Source organism: Pollachius pollachius, assembly GCF_949987615.1.
Source record: "Pollachius pollachius genome assembly, chromosome: 13".
Lineage (NCBI taxonomy): Eukaryota > Metazoa > Chordata > Actinopteri > Gadiformes > Gadidae > Pollachius > Pollachius pollachius.
The window spans coordinates 21,716,973-21,735,033 of NC_136946.1; the positions used below are offsets into that span (position 1 = coordinate 21,716,973).

General features: G+C 43.7%; 1 protein-coding gene across 1 annotated transcript; it reads left to right on the forward strand.

The window, feature by feature from the left end:
• Nucleotides 1-4,341: 4,341 nt before the first annotated feature.
• Nucleotides 4,342-8,326, forward strand: lratd2a (LRAT domain containing 2a). Its single transcript, XM_079748805.1, has one exon. The coding sequence runs from the start codon at nt 4,781-4,783 to the stop codon at nt 5,609-5,611; it is 831 nt and encodes a 276-aa protein (XP_079604931.1). The 5' UTR covers nt 4,342-4,780; the 3' UTR covers nt 5,612-8,326.
• The last annotated feature ends 9,735 nt before the right edge of the window (nt 8,327-18,061 follow it).

The window sequence follows — 18,061 nt, forward strand, 5'->3', positions numbered from 1 at the left end:
TTCAACCAAAATGTATTCATGTGTGTAATATTGCTCTTTATGTGATGCATATATTTTCTAAACATCTCTATTACAGTGGCGTTGGATTGACCTTCGATATCACCAATGCCAACGGGAAACTGTAGCATAACTTCTGATAGAAGTTCATCATGACTACTGGCTGTGTGCGTGAGATGTTTTCCACAAAGTGTGTTTAAGAAAAACAGGATTCAGGAGTCTCCAGCTTCTCTCTAACAGCCATTTACAGCGTGTTCATTCTCATTAGCTCTTCATCAAGTGTCACGCACCCCTATATCGAGGTGCACACGAGGAACTTATTTTCATTTGCCATCTGACCAACCTTGATTAATAATTAGGGGGACTTCTTGTTGCTTATTGGTTCTTTTTGTGCATTTGACTCAACGATCCAGACAAAACATGGCCGAGCTTTAGCGGGGACCGCCACGGTGAGTAACCCCCTTTGTTTTCCTTTCTGAGAGGGTTGAAGTGGTTTGGACTGGTTTGGGCTGGTGGATTTAGGTGAATTTTTGTGGATTTGTGCAGCGCCACATAAGACTGATCTCCCCATACACAGACACTATTCTATTGGTATGTCTGTTCATTCTCTAACGTTTACATGCATTTGACCTCTATTACAGGCTACCTGGGTTGGCCTTTTGCAGCATGTGTTTTGAAGTGCAATGTTGTAGGCCTACTATACACTACCTGGCCCCTCACTGGAAATAGGAAAAGTGCCTTGTGGTAACTGGCGCTGCAAATAAAAGGAAGAACTTGACGCTACGGGGAAGGAACTGTGGCAGCTGCATTGGGAAATGTAAACCATGGCATTAAGTTCAGCTCTATCAGACAACTTGGTCAGCATCCCCAGGGGTGGTTTTATTGATGAATCTATTATTCAGATTAATAGATTAGGTTAATGGAGGGCAAATCTCTTTAAACAGATATCTGCATATGAATGCAGAATCTGCAAGAAAACAAGATTTTGGTATCAGAGGTGTTCTGGTGTCAGTTTGTACTCCACGTAGTAATGACCGATCGTGTTTGAGCGGGCTTTGGTGGTAAATATGCTTAAAATGTTTCAGATGCTATTTGATAACGTTTATTCACTACTATTGGGAGAGGAAGAATAATAAACATCAAACCAACGGATGTCAAAAGTTGTTGAATGTGAAGTACTTATTTGCCTCCTTCCTCTAAGCGGTTTACGTCTTAAATGTAACTGGTTGAAAACTGCAGATACCCTGTCAATTCAAATGATCATTGATTGTATTTTGTGTGTTTGAATTTTGCTCCAACTTATTAACATAATTAAATTGTTAAGGGGAATTGGAGGAAAATATTTATTTACGGTTTTAAATTCTTTAAATTCATTTAAAGGATAAGCCTGGTATTTTGAATTTTGAGCCCCCTCTCTGGGTTGTCTAGGATGAAATAGAGTGTTTGAGACCGATATTTTGACGATGTGCCCTGTCTCGGGTATTTGGCTCATTTCGAATCGCCCATGCCTGCTTCACAATGGCTGGCTACGAGCATTCACTAACCTGTCCTTAAAACAACCCTAAACGTTGTTTTTCAGAAATGTGCAATCCACCGAGTGGTTAGTGGTGTTCGTTGATGTCCCAAATCAAGTATCGTAGTGAATACAGTTTCTGTCAGGTTTTATTTGGCATTTTGTAAATCCCATTGATTTCCGCTGTTTTTTGATTTTATTTGTAAAAGCTTTTTAAAATGTTCAACCTGAGCAGTGTTCTGAGCAGTCTTTCTGGCCTTGCATTTCCACCAATCCACAAACCTCAGACTGGGCTTGGTGTAAACTGGGAGGGGGGGGATTGACCAGTTTATCTTTTGGTGCCTGAGCAGAATGAATTCCTGCAGCTGAATCCAGGTCATAGTGTTTAAATGACAAAGGATGATTGTTAAAGGGGACATATTATACCACCAGGTGTGAGTGTGATTAGCCTAACAAGCTGTTTCGAAAATCTGACTCATATGACATCACTAGTAAGCGTGTCCACCTAGATCTGTGGTGGATAGATGAGCAACGTTTACTTCAGTCCACTGGGTAGGCTGGTAGACTGATCTATCCAGCACAGATCTAGGTGGACACGCCCACTAGTGATGTCATGTGGGGCAGCTTTTCGAAACGGCTTGTAAGGCTAATCACAATCACACCTGGTGGTATAATATGTCCCCTTTAAGGATTGGGTTACCAATAGCAGTCATTATGGGGTTCTGTAACATATCTTATAATCTGCATGTAAATGCACCGGCTGTTTAACATTAACAAAACGACGACTGCAGGCTGCGAGTAACAAGGCCTCCATTAGAGCGCCCTCCATGGACGCGGTCCAGGTGAACAGACTCCACACCCGGCGGTTCGTGCTCTGTCCATCTGCCTCGACACGCTCAGTTACAGCTTTAGAAAGCAGCATGTGGGTTGAGTGCACAGGAGGTAAACACTCTATCGCTATCTCCCTCTCCCCGTTTCTCGCTCTGTTGGACACTGAAGTCCTGGGAATTTATGGATGGTGAAGCTATTTTGGGCAAAGTTTAAGGCATCACTTCTAAATTGCACATGCCCCGGGCTATACCCGCCAGACAGGTGACACCCCGCCTAATTGACTCAGTCTCCCTGTCCTCCCCGCTCCACTCATTACGCACAACCCAAATTATAGAACTACACCCCAAGAGGCACCCAGGGCGTAAACTGGGTCACACCTCCCGGGAATCAGAGCTGCTGCTCCAGTCAAATAAGCTGAGAATAACACTTTGAGTAACACCACAACCACGAAGTATCTTCCGATTTTCCGAGTTGTAAGGTATGTACCGAAATGGTCGTATTCTGTATGGAAATGACAATGGCCGTACTGCTGGCACCAGTTATTCTTGTTCAGGTTCTGTTATTCTACAATGGTCTAATGGGTTGAGCTTATTCATTGAAGCTAGATACTTACTTGTGGAAAAAATGCGAAAATGGAAAAAAATAAAAATACAATATGTACATTTAAATAACTGATTGATGAGCAATAGTTTAAACCAAATGGCATGGCACTTCAAAAAAATTGTTTAATGTGCAATTAACAAGTGTACAGTAAGAACAGAATTCTGACCTCTTCCAGTCCAACCCGATCACCCGATGGAGATGCTGGAGGAGTTAAAGCCTTACTGCGGCAGTCAGAAACATATATTCTTCTACACTGTATCAAATACAGTGTTGGCCTGAGTGACTTTGATATCGCAATAAGCAAGGGCGTAGGAACCGGGGGGGACAGAGGGGACGTGTCCCCTCCAATATCGGAGACAGGCGCATTTGTCCCACCTAAAAATTATACCGGATCTGTCAGGTTTCCGATATGTGTCCCCCCCAATGTTAAACTCATTCCTACGCCCCTGGCAATAAGCGTACAGCTGAAGCCATTAAACGGCTCTGGGTTAACAAGTTTAACAGGTTCATACACATGTAGTAACAATGGAATATCCATTCAGTTCAAAGGAGTTTATGACCTTAAATGTGATATGTTGTTGATGTTTAATAGTATCTAATTGTGTCGGCCAGAAATAAACCATTACTCTGACCATGAGCAAAGTAAAGGCCTTGTGTCTCTACGGACCTACAGTCTTCATTGTGTTGTATTGTATTATGTGTAAACAAGAACTTGTAGTATCCCCCAAGGCTTGGGGAATACTACATGTCTTGTTGTGCGTGTGTTTGTGACCGTTCCCAGACACCGTCCCTTGAGGAGACACACCTCCCAGTCCCAGCCAGGTCGGCGAGCAGGCGGTGGAAAGTGGTGTTGCCCCCCCCCCCCGTCTGTTACCCCTCAGAGGAGGGCGAGAACAAGCATGTCTGCATTGACACACACACACACACACACACACACATACACACACAGAAAGAGACACACAAACACACACACACACACAGAAAATGACACACACAAACGCATAGAGGGAGATAGAGACAAACACGAGAGAGAATGAGACACACACACACACACACAGAAAGAGACACACACACGCACACACACACACACACAGAAAATGACACACACAAACACATAGAGGGAGATAGAGACAAACACGAGAGAGAATGAGACACACACACGCACACACACACAAAGAGAGACCCAAACAAAGAGGGAGACACACACACACACACACACACACACACACACACACACACACACACACAAACTTTTAAGGTGGACCACTGATTTGAGATGATGAATATGATCCTACAGATCCACCTATGAATGTACTATTGTGTAAAGCAGGGAGTAGGTGGAGTCAAGAAACAGCCACTTCCCCTTTAAAGAAAAGCGCTTCACCAGTCGCCAGAGATCTGCAACCGAGCAGGTTTGCCAGCAGCCGGCTGTGGTTAATAGAGAATGAACCGTGATGGGGAACCCAGATAGCGCGCACAGAGCGACCACATTCTAGCTCATGTTTATTTATTTTTGCATCACCAACGTCTTCAACCACCTGTTTATTTTGATATAACTTCGACAACAGCAGGTGAGCCTCGAGGGACACCTGAGGGATTTAGAGCTACTGGGTTCGAGACCACTTTGGCGTTCCGGGTTGTCGCATTTACTTCCAAGGAGGTCTACTTCATTACTGATCTGATCTCCAACGGGGAAGAGGATCCGTGCGTAATTTTGAGGAAATGTCTTTCCAGCGTGGAGGACGGTGTCGTGGCGGTTTGTGATGTGTGCTGACTGGTAACAGGTGGAGCTCACACACTGCGGATCGCGTTACGCGGTGGAGTCGGAGCAGCGGGATGGGAAACCAAGCGGACAAGATTGCGCATTTAAGTTATGCAGGAGTTCCCACGGTGGACCCCAACGGCCTGGACCCGGAGGAGGGTCCTCGGATCGGGGTTTCTTACATCTTCTCGAGCGAAAACGACGACCTGGATGAGCACGTGGTCGAGAAGGACCGGAACCGGGAAGAGAAACCCTACGACAGACGCGACGAGGTGGAGTGCGCCGTGTACCACCGTGGAGACTGCATCTACGAGAAAAGCCTCGCGTCCAACAACTTGGAGTCCCACACCCCGGAGGACCTCCTCCACAGATGCACAGCGGGGGACCTGGTGGAGTTCGTGGCCGCCGCCCAGCCCCCCCACTGGGCTGTGTATGTGGGACATCTCCAAGTGGTGCACTTGCACAGATGTGAGGTCAAAAGCAGCTTCCTGACGGACGCCAGTCAGGGCAGGAGGTGCAGGGTGGTGAACGAGCTGTACAGGTTCAGGCCCCTCGGTGCAGACCTGGTGGTCCAGGCGGCTATGGAGCAGGTGGGCCTGAAGGATCGGGAGCTGAGCTGGAGGAGCTCCGAGTGCTTCGCCGCCTGGTGCAGGTTTGGGAAGCGAGAGTTTAAGATGGGTGGGGAGATAAGGATCGGAAAACAGCCTTACCGCTTGAAGATGATTCTGTCTGATAAACATTGGCACAATCTGGAGTTCCAGAGTCTAGAAGATGTGATCATGGAGAAGAGAAGGAACGACCACCTGGGCAGGAGCGCCGTGCTCCAGGAGCTGGCCCATCACTTCAGCAGTGTTGGGGTGATCAAAAGTGAGGGGTGCTCAACAGTGTGGGGTGTTCAGAAGTGACTCAGATTAGTGATATTGAAGACAAGTTGATTTTTTTATTGATTTTCTGATGAATGGATTCCCCTGTTAACAACGTAGGAAAGCCTTTACAAAACGTTATTTTTGATACCCTTCCTTTGATCCTTAACAAACCATTTTGTGATTTAATTTCAATCGTCCATTTTTCAATATAACTTGATGTTAAGATCTTCTTGTATGCCTACAACGATGTGCAGATGCCTTAAAGCCAGAATCGTCAGTCCTTTATGCATAATTAGCCTACATGTAGATACATTCATTGGCTACAGTGTAGTCTGAATGGTATGACATTGCCTTACAGGTCTTTTTACAGGTGTCTTACATGACAACAAGAGATGTGACAGTTTGATTGTTTTTCTGTGATAATGTTTTCTTTTACGGCCAAATCCCTGCTTTGCTCAAACATGTTATTGTTCTCTTTTTGCACCAGCATCCATCTTGAATTAGGCTGACAATGTTAAATGGACTAATTGACCAATGGTCAAGGTGTCTGTCTGTCTGTCTGTCTGCGTGGAAAGGCTATGCAGTATTTCCTTTACCACATGCTTGCTTAAGATCCATGGGATTACAGCCTATCTGAATGTAATTACTGTTTCGTGAGCATTTAATGAATATTGAGCTATACATACTGTATAGCTCTATATGTTTATTCTCATCAGTCCCATATGTAATAAACTATTTTTGTGGCATGAAAAATGAGTTTCTCTTCTAATGTACTACCCATTTTTTGTGGAATGTGGAAAATGTGTCCTTAAAATGTCGTCTGACGATGCTCTGTGACCTAATGGTGGGGTTTTCTAGAACGTTGATTTATGAGGGTGTCAGGGTGACTTTGAAGAGTGGTGTGACAGACACTTTGTTTTGTTGTAAAATAAGTGCTATGTCTATAAAAGTAAACTTTGTGTTATTTGTACAATGAACAGCTAGTGTTAAGGGCTCCCGCCTCAGGTCCTTGTATTTAAACTCTTATGTTTCTACACTAAATTTCTACACTAAACACCACATTGTTTAAAATTGTTAATTGACATTCTTGAAAGTTTGTTTTAAGACACCTGACACTCCGTTAGGTCATAGTGACCCCCATATTTTTGTAATATTGTATATTCAGTTGTTTTTTTCAAAGGGAATAGACACGCAAATAGAACTAACACTGTCGCCAGGCTGCAAAAAAATAAGGGAGATCTTGTCCAACAAATACCTGTTTTTTTTCATTTAAATCATAGCAGAGTGCTTGCGATTAACTCCAGAAATAATGAAGGGCCATCATCGCTTTGCTTATTCTGTTTATGCAACTGCATTCCTTGGATTGGGTTGGATAATCACACCAAATGTAATTTTGATGTTCGACATCATTAAGCAGTTAAATGTAATGACATGACAACAATTACACAAACTTATGTTGATTTATTCAATGTGCTTATCCAAATGATGAAAATGTTTTGTAATTGGATTCCAGCTGAGGTTCCTGGCTAAACACTAAACAGTATTGATCTATGTTCGATTTTGAACCATGTCTTCTGTTTGTCCATCTCCATGCCACCTGCCTTTCATTGTGTTGTGTGAGTTTGGACGGGGTGACCGTAGCATTGGTGTGCTTCTGTAATCCCCTTTAATTGCCCAGCATACAGTGCTTAGACTGTGTGGATCTCGACCCCGTTCAGAATAATACACTACCCAATGTGTTAGTGTACTCTCATGATCTGCATGTAGGAGTTACATATCCTGTTAAGGGGGAATATCTCTGCGATGCTTCATAAGCAGGCTGTCTGGTTGATTCTGTGATATTGGATCTGATTTAATGAAGGATATACCGTAACTGGCCCAATTACACATTGCTGTCATCGCTTTCCTACAGGTATCTGGGCCTGGGCTTTGCATCATGAGCAGAATATAGATTGGGAGTAGGAATTTGACTTTTGGAGTGTCATGTGATATTAGCCTACATTGAACACATATTGGCAGTGATACAGTCTGTGCAGTTGCACAATATTAGAGGAGCCGTCGCATAATGCACACCGAAAAGTTCTGCTCGTTATTGATATATCCTTTGAAATCTTAACTGGTTTCAAAGGTGGATTCTGTTTAAAGCTGCTGTTGCTACGATTTGAGACTTAAATAGAGAGCAGAAGAGAACAAACTCTGCTCCCTAGATAGATGGAGAGATGGACAGAAACAGATATTCTCACAGCAAATTTCACTCATTAATAGCTGACACAAGCTATGCTCAAATAATAGCGCCTAAATTTTGAGGCAGCAATTTAAGTAGATAAGAGGCACCATCTGTATCCTCTATTTTGGCTGATCATGTGACGTCTCTAAAACAAATACATACATACATACATACATACACACACATGCACACATACATACATACATACATACATACATACATACATACATACATACATACACACACCCACACAGACACGTAGTTTACATCCATACATACATCTCGGTGTGTTTAAATCGCATGGATGCTCTCAGATGGATTGTGGGTAATTGTTGTGATTACACCTGGCATTTCAAGTGAGTCATGTTGACAAAAGTGTGTGTGTGTGTGTGTCAGACACGCCATGGCAGCTTGACTTTCCTGGTGGCTAGTGGTTTTGAATGGTGTGATTTCACAAGTGAATTGTCCTGGCGGTTTGCCAGAAGTCAAGACCTTTCATAGAAAAAGCAAACAACAGTGGATCTGGGCTCCACCGCACAAAGGGCTGCCATTCATCTGCAAGCTCACGTTTTCTTTGCTCTGGCATATGCATCTGGCCCCCCTCCCGCTCAAACCGATCTCCAGCACACCTTGCCTGGGTCATGCCAATCACAACCATTTATCTAACATATGGGTTGTTGATCTAACATAATATGATGATCTAATATAAGAGGCATTGATTTAATGTTTAAGGGGTGTTTATCTAATATAAGGGACGTTGATCTAATATAAGGGGTGTTAATGTAATATAAGGGGCGTTGATTTAATATAAGGGGAATTGGTCTAATATAATTGTTGTTTATCTAATATAAGAGGCGTTGATCTTATATAAGGGGCGTTGATCTAATATAAGGGGAATATTTAATACTGGGCTAGGATGAGGGTACATGTAGGCTGCAGAGAATAAGGGTGCAATGGGAGCGAGACTATGCTTTGCAGGAAAAAATAGAACGCATGAAAAAGTGGCCTGCTAATGCTATCTGAAGATGGAGAAAGAATTTGCATACAAACCGCCATCATGCCATTTGCAGTTTGTGGCAGCCCTTAAAGATTAAATGGTTGTTGAGTGAAAGGAAGAGAGGCCGGTGTCTCTAAGGGCGGTTGTTTGTTTGCCTCTGCTGTTGCTGTTGTTGTATGTTCTGGTCTTTCCCGAACCAGTTCTTTCAGTGGTTCACTTAGACATGACTAAGTTCATAATTAAATACATATTTTGAAAACAGCACCAAGGGGAAATATTTGAAGCCTTCTCCTGGTCTCCTTCCACTCGTCCAACTGAAATTAACTGACTGAGCTTCATGGTTAATTCATACAACAGATTGATTCTACTTCTGCAATTAGGAAACCAAATTGAGTGACCATCTCTGTACACAAAAACATGACTTGACATTCATGATCATAATAAGTGTGGGTGTGTGTTGGGGGGGATGTCAAAATCTGAATTGAGATGATGATTGTCCATGTGAGCTGGATGTGTTTTCGTTTATTAAAGTAATAAAAGACAGAGAATACTATATTTTAGTAAGGTTACATTGCTGATGCTCACAAAGGTCAATGTATAACAAGCGGCCTCATCAACATGAAGGGACTTAGAGGCCCAGTGATCAAAGTTAAAAAGGGGAACAGTGGAACAATATTTTACCAACACACCTGACACACACATCATTTGCGGCATTATGTTTCATTTATTTTGCTTGTTTCACCTTTGAATATATTGGCAATACATGTCAAATAGTATGCCATATAATATCAGCAACAGAATTATCATAAAACAAGACGTGATTTTACCTGTCATCTTTTTTTGAACGTGTTACTCAGTTGCAGGCTTCTCACAAAAATACTGCTCCCAGACGAAGACTTGGCTAAGGCTGCCAATAGAACTGTTCAGTGAAGAAGAAAATCTGTGGCTGTACTATATATATATATATGAACATGTGTATATGGGTGGGTGGTTGCGTGTAACAATATGGCCTTTCAGCTGTAGTTTATTAAAACATTCAGAAAGCCAAATGCATCATAATAAACAAATGTTAACAATTTAGATAAAGGGGTGATTTCGTCTTTTCCCTTTGCTTTAGACTGTTATATGTAACTTATATGTTTTACGTCTGCTAAGCTAGAAAAATCTAAGGCAGCACCAGGGGGAGTATTCAGGGCTACCGAGAACGCCCCTCAATAAGTGTTTGCCCTCAAATTGGTAGCTTTGAATGAGAATCCCAGCTTTAGCAAAAGATGTTTGATATTGCACGCTTCTAGATTCTTGAAAATGTTATTTTAGTCAAACAAAGGGCTGTCCTCTAGTTCAGCTAAGGTAAGCAATATTGAGAAACCAGGTAGGGTAAGCTAGATCTGGAAATGCAACCAAAAGAATCCATTCCCTACCTTCATGAAGTAGGTCTATCTGTAGCCGGAGCCACTTGGCAAACCACCACTGCCAAACACGCCCACCGGCCAAACACGCCCATTGCTCTGCCAAACACGCCCATTGCTCGTTGCTATCTTATAATTGGTCCATGGTTGCTATGGTGGCCATCATGGGGGAAAACAATGCACAGCGCTCCATTCACATTGTATAGAATGCAAACAAACTTAATAAAAACGTAATAAAACATGCCTTTCATAAATACATGTTACTGTCTTTAAACAGCGCTCCGTTCCTTTTGTATAGATTGCAAACAAACTTAACAAAAACGTAATAAAACATGCCTTTCACAAATACACGTTACTGTCTTTTTAAAGACAAGAGTCGTGGCTTTAAAAAGCCACGACTCTTGTCTGATACGAGCTGTTTGTATTAAAAACAACCCACCCATTGACATCTTAAATGTCCACTTTCTGTCTCAGTGATGGATTACAAACTCGACTTGTTGAGACCTTGGACCTATGGTTTAGACCTGCTGCAAACGGTACCGACCCCGAAGTCCCTTCCCATGAATGGTCCTGAGTCCCTGCCCCATACCCAAATACCTCTACTACACCATTAACGGGTCTCAAAGGTTTCCTCTACTTTTGTCATGTAGGCTACTGGCGCCTCTCTTCTTATCCACCGTTTTCTTCGTAAGGGATCACAGCTTTTTCTTAGGTTTTCAAACCGTTTGAACATTTGAATAACTTTTATTGAGTGTACAGCTTAACACACAACAGCTTTTAGGCATGTTGTGACTGGTTGGGACACTCTGATCATGAACTCAGACGCAAAGAGCATCTCCTCTCCTCCATCTGTTAAAAGCATGTTTTTCTTAAGTTAGTAAGCTTTGTAAAAATCTCATGCTTATCCCTTGGCAGAGGTTAAGATATTACAGACTATTTCTATCTAGAATCAACAAAATGATATGAAGCCAGCAGTTGATATAAGACATATTTTATTAAACAAAAATGGAAGCCATAAGCAATAAAGTCAAATATAGCATGCAGTGAACTGAACTATATTCTGCTAAGTGTAGCACCTGGAAATACCCCTGGTACAAAAAAAAATTGTACCAGGAACTCGGAGAGAAAAACATGGTAAAAGCACGGTGTGTGAGAGCAATGGACACAAGATAGTTTATCTTACAGAGCTAACAGTCGCAGTCTAGCTAGGACGACACGGAGACGTTTTATTGTTATTTTCCCAAAGTGTTCTCGAGTCATGAACGCAAGCAGCAAGATGTCGGCGCACCGTGAAGAGTTTATTTTGGAAATTGAATAAAGTTGATTGGATTAACCGTGAAAGAACTGCACCGAGTGTCTGAGAGCTGTAACATTGCGGGCATAGACTCAGCAAACATTACAGGTAAAAGTTATTGGAGGAAGAAGACGAAGGCATGTCTGTGCTTTTGCAACTGAACGACCTGCTTGACACCCTGCGGGGCAACCCTGTGACCGACGACGCCGACGCGGGGAGCAGCAGCGACCGACAGCGGGGAAGCAGCGGCAGTGTCCAGTTATGCGGGCGACGACGGCGGGGGAGCAGCCCACTCGGCGCAGCCCGCGTCGGAAAGAGTCCACGAGCAACAGCTACTACGCTTCTTCAAGGGGGTTCAGAAAGGACTTCAAATTAAATGGACATGTGGGTGAGTCAAACTCAAAAGACACTCTTAGATTTAGCAGCTTGGAACATCAAATTGAAAGTGGGCTAAGAAAATGCTATCCTGAATTTGAAATTGTGGAAGCAGTTATTCGTGCTGTGAGGTCTGGATTGAAACTGAGGAGTTATTTGGAGGGGAAATATAACCTTACCCTTGCTACCGTTAGACAAATACTCAGAGCTCACTATGCAGAAAAGGATGCGACTGTATTGTACCAACAACTAACAAAAGCTGTGCAGGGACCTGGGGAAACATCGCTAGATTTTATGGTCCGAGTGCTGGATCTGCGTCAAAAGTTGCTGTTTGCATCTGAGCGTGCCCAGTCTGGCCTGAAATATAACAAAGAGCTAGTCCAAAGCCAGTGTTCACAGTCCATCATGACAGGCTTGTCAAACGACAACATAAGAGCAGAAATTAGAATGTATCTGCAGAATGAGGAAAGTAGTGATGAGTTGTTGCTACAAAATATGCAGGTTGTGCAATAATAATAATAATAATAATAATAATAATAATAATAATAATAATAATAAAAATGAGAGGACCTAAAAGATTAAAGCCACCAGTGGCGTTTCTACATTAGGGGCAGGTGGGGCAGTGCCCCACCAGACCCACGAGATGGCGCTGTTGAGCAGAAGGCTCAATCCATTCCTACTTCGTGGCAAACTATATATATATTTTTATATGCAAAGTAGCGTACATATTTGTGTGAATAAACTTGACTCACAAGCATTATTGCCTTGTTTTGGAGTAATTTGATTCGTGTGTTCTACTGCCTGTGTGCTTGCTTGAATGAACGTTATGTCTATATTTCCGTTTCCTGTTTCCGGAGGGGCAAAGACCCACGCTGCCCCACCGTTACCATAGAAACACCAATGAGCGCGAACCACACCGGCCAAAGTTAACATTGAGGCTAGGGGCAATTTCAAATTTGCCCCTAGACGTTAACTGCGTAATCTACGTATTCTACGTAATGTAGACTGGGATAATGCGAAACCCGCGAGAACTCTACCCCGAGACTAAGCAAAAAAAACATACAGTGAGAGTGAGATCAGGAGTTACAGGAGACTTACAGAAGAGTTCGCTATCGGTAGATTTTACACAATTTTGAAAGAGTTTTTTAATTAATGAATAACAATGAATAACGTAGATTATTTGCTGAGGGTGCAATTCAGCACATTGCCGCAGCAAGAAAAATTAGAAATAAAACGTTTGGGACCACACAGACCAGACGACTTCATTCTGAACCAGCCTGGTGAGAAAACGAACCGAAATTTCAAGATGGAGTGGTTTGAAACAAAGACATGGCTAACTGCGAGCACAACAAAAAGAGCACTGTTTTGCTTTCCATGCCTTCTTTTTGGAAATACCACTAACGCAGACTCAGTTTGGACCACTGATGGCTTTAAAGACCTGAAGCATCTGGCGGAAAGAACAGTAAAGCATGAAAGTAGCAAAGCTCATATCAATTGCGCCATGAAATTGGGACTATTGGGACGGGTCAACATCATGGCACAGCTGGACAGTGCTTATCAGCGGAGCATTTTAGAGCACAACAAGCAGGCGGAGGAAAACCGATATGTACTGGGGAGACTGATATCGTGCCTAAAGCTGTGTGGGAAGTGTGAACTGGGTCTGCGTGGTCACGATGAGTCAGCCGACTCTGTAAACTCAGGCATTTTTAGGTGCATTTTTGAAACGATGTGCGAGGGCGACACCAGGCTGAGACGTCACTACGATTCGGAGCCTACGTTCAAGGGGACATCAAGCACCATTCAGAACGAACTCCTGGATTGCATGTTTGAGGTCTACAGGTGTGAGCTGGCCAAGCAATTGCGGGACACCCAGTTTGCAGGCGGATGAGACCACTGATGCCTCATGCAAATCGCAAATGGTCATAGTCCTGAGATACATGGTGGACAGCAGCGTCACAGAGCGGTTTCTTGAGTTCATTGAAGTGAAGGACAAAACTGCCATTGGCCTTTCTACTGCTATGAAACATGTCCTTGACCCACTGGGACTGACTGACAAGCTCATAGCCCAAACCTATGACGGGGCAGCGGTTATGCGTGGCAGTGTAGGCGGCGTGCAAGTACTTATTAAGGAAAGCTACAAAAACGCAATATTTGTACATTGCTACGCACACCAGCTGAACCTAACTCTGCAGCAAGTATGTGCATCCAGGATCAGTGAGCTGAAGGTGTTCTTTGCTGATCTGTCTGGATTTGCCAAGTTCTTCTCCACCTCACCGAAAAGAACGGCTGCTCTGGCAGAGACATCGGACAGGCGGATCCCGCGGCCACCCGGCACCCGATGGAATTTTAAAAGCAGGACCGTGAATGTGGTATGGGAAACTCGCGAAGATATACTGGAGTGTCTGGATAACATTCGCACTAAACCAGGATGGGACAAGGTGTCCATCAGCGAGGCATTCGGCCTCTCCATTCACCTGCGGGACCGTACGTTTCTCCAGCTGCTGGAGTTCTTTGCCAGAGTTATGCCAGAAGTGGATGTTTTGTATGGCATACTACAGAAAAGAGAGATTGACGCATCTGGGGTGAATCGTGGAGAATTTCAAAGTGCACGTGAAAGAAATCAGAGAGAAAGCAGATGAGATTGGTAACCAAGCCAGTGAGGAGCCGGGTACATCAAAGCGCAGGAAAAGAAATACGCCTGCCGTGATGAAGCAGGCCTGTGATACGATGATTGCGCAAATGGAGGACCGGTTCTCACAGAGTGACCATCTTATTGCCGCACAACTGGTGGACTGCACACTGTTCCCAAAGTTTGTTAAGTCATTCCGGGAGGCCCAACTCGCCTGTGCTATCAAGCTCTGGCCCACAGCTCTGATGAACGAGGGGAAGCTGCAAACTGAGCTGACTCTTTTTTACGGACACACTGAGCTGCACACAGGGAAATCTGCACTGTTGCTGTTCAAGGCCATTCACAACGACAACAACCTGCAAGAGGCCTTGTCTGAAACCTGCACTCTACTCAGCATCATCATCACAACCCCCATGACGTCTGCGGAGTCTGAGAGGAACTTTTCAACGCTGAAAAGGATAAAGACTTTAACTAGGAACACGATGGGACAGAAGAGACTGAACGCCCTTTCCATGCTTTCTATTGAAAACACCTTCGTTAATGGACTGCTGGATTTTAACGACAAAGTAATCGAGAGGTTTGCTCAAGCAAAGAACCGTCGAGCCAACTTCCTTTTTAAGTGATCGGCATTGGTGAGTCAAAACCTTTTTTTTTGAGCTGAAGGAGATCGTCTTTTTTGTTTAATAAATTATGGAAGTTATTGAAGCTATGTGTCTGTCTAATTGTTTTACTTTAATGCTATATTATAGTGTGTACCATGTTGGCGCTCTGAGATTCTTTGGAACGAATAGTGCGTTTAAAATATAATGCAATATTATTATTATTATTATAGGCAACATCTTTGTGTCGTACTGAGCGCTAAAGCATGTGAAATGTATTTGAAATAGGATGTCTGCTCCCTGCTGGCACTCAAAATGCAGCCCATAGTATACCTGACTGGTCTATATACGTAGGCCTACTGTTATAATAATCAGCTACCTCTATTTTTGTGACGTAATATGACATCATATAAATTTGCCCCACCAGAAATTTCAGGCTAAAATCGCCACTGAAAGCCACCAACAAAACCACTCATCGGGCAAATCTGAACTCATTAGAGAGAAGTGCAGACGAAAATGTCTCTCAAACCACTGTGCTTGTAGCTAAACCTAGCAAACCAACTAAAGAAAACCCCCTATTTACAAAAATGGAGGAGAACACAGCAATCAGGGAGCTTACAGGCCAAGTAGCATCACTGGTAAAAACTGTCCAGCGTGAGAGACAAACCGGTGATAATAACCAAGCCAACTTACCTGTTAACGCACCTAGGAGGCCAAAAAGACAGTGTGTAGCATGTCAGCAGGACAACAAAAACTGCAACCATTGTTTCAAATGCGGCAGTGACACACATTGGGCAAAAGGGTGTAGAGTAGGGGATGGACAAAAAAACGGCGGGAAACTGGCGGAGGTTGTGACTGGGGGACACGCCATAACCTCAATAACAATGTCCCAAAAAGACCAAAACTCAAAGGTAAACCCACCGACAGAGCCTGTACACCTGCATGAAAGGCAGAAAAAAAGGCAAAAGCTGCCCACTCATCAACCTGTTGCACCTTTTAAGTCAATTGAAAAGCAGAAAGACCATTCTCCTCATTCAGACAACGCTGGTACAAAATACAAACGAGTAGCACAGCTGGTAGGCCGGAAGTATCTTGTCTGGTGCAAAATGAATAAGGTTAAGACTTTAGGTCTGTGGGACACAGGGGCACAAGTATCAGTCATGAGTGAAGCATGGAAATCCCAGAACTTACCTGATGCAAAAATCCATCCAATCAGTGACTTGTTAAATGGTGAGCAAATTCTGGACTTAAGAACAGCCAATGGCACAAAGATTCCGTTTCAGAGCTGGGTTGAGGTTAGTCTCAATCTGTGTGACCCCAAAGGTCAAACATCAGAGTCTGATGAGGTAATAGTTCCAGTGCTGGTGAGCAGGGATGTGTGGGATGTGAGTCTTGGCGTGATGGACGATAAACAGACTCTAAGATCACTCTCCACATGGAGACGAGCTCTGTACTTTGTCTTCATTGCAGTCAAAGTTGAGAACGATGACTCGCATAAGTAAGAAGTAGGAAATGGTAGCAATACCTGCATGGCCTGTGCTGTGAGCTCAGGATACTCACGTGAGAGGGAGGGCCAAAAGTCTACATGGCTCACCTGCTGGAATCAGGTGAGCAAGATAAGTCCACCAACTCATCCCCTGCTTTGCTAGTGAGGCCGCTACATGTCAAGGATGGATGCATAGCGTCCCTGGATGGAGAAGTTGAGGCTATTGAGAATGTTGAATACATCCACAAGATATGTCAATTTGGCAACATACTCAGGGTCGGAAAAATACTCTGTGAGGTCGGGCTTTTCAGTCCTCAGAAACTCTGACATCTCGCTGCGTAGCTCGAATACCCGCTGAAGCACCTTCTCACGAGAGAGCCACCTCACTTCAGAATGGTAAAGCAGTGTGTCATGGCCCGCATCCATCTCCCGACAAAGTTGCCCAAACAAACGTGACTGCAATACCCTCGACTTAACAAAATTAACTGCAGTTACAGCTGTACTCAACACAAAGTGCAGATCTGGTTCCATACCTTTGGAGGCGAGCGCTTGCCGATGCAGCATACAGATTTCACTTTTGGATTTATTGCCTTTATCCGAGCGACAACGCCGTTCTTTCGGCCCGTCATTGCTGCAGCTCCATCAGTGCAAACAGCCAAACATTTCCCCCAACTCAGCTCAACTCAAAAAACTCGTACAGGATCTTGAATACCTCCTTGCCGGTTGTCCTGCCAGGGACCTCTTTGCAGACCAAGAAATCTTCCAGAATGGCTCCATCCCACGGGTAGCGGACAAGAGTGATTAGCTGTGCTGCGCTAGCCACATCAGTTGATTCGTCCAACTGTATGAAAAATTGCACCTCACTGCAACAATGTCTCCCCAGAAGCTGCGATACGATATCATCCGACAGGTCATCGATCCTCCACTTCACGGTGTCATCGGAGAGGGGTATGCTTTTTAATTTATTTGCTGCCTCTTTCCCGAGCATTATCTCACACATACCCACTGCTGCTGGGAGGATCAGCTCTTGTGCGATGGTATGAGGCTTCTTGCATTTTGCTATCTGCTGAGCCACTAAAAATGAAGCCTTCTGTGCCCTCTCAGACGTTGTGGCCAAATTAGTGAGTTTTGATCGTTGATGGATATATTCTTCACCTTTCGTCACAAAGAATTCCTTTGATTTATCACTGTACTCCGGGTGCTTGGTTAGGAGATGACGCTTTAGCTTAGCCGGCTTCATTGATTCGTTCGCTATCATTTGAAGACACACAATGCACATCGGCTTCCCACCACTGATCTCAAAGACAATGTAGTTTTCATTGTACCTCCTAACTTTTCCGCTTTGTTTAGGATTATCAGTATTATCAGGCCTTTTTTTTAATATTTATAGATTGTGGATTCTTCTCAGTAGGCTACTTAAAAGTTTTCAGACTCGAGCATGCGTTGACAGATTGACGTAATGTTATCAGAGTT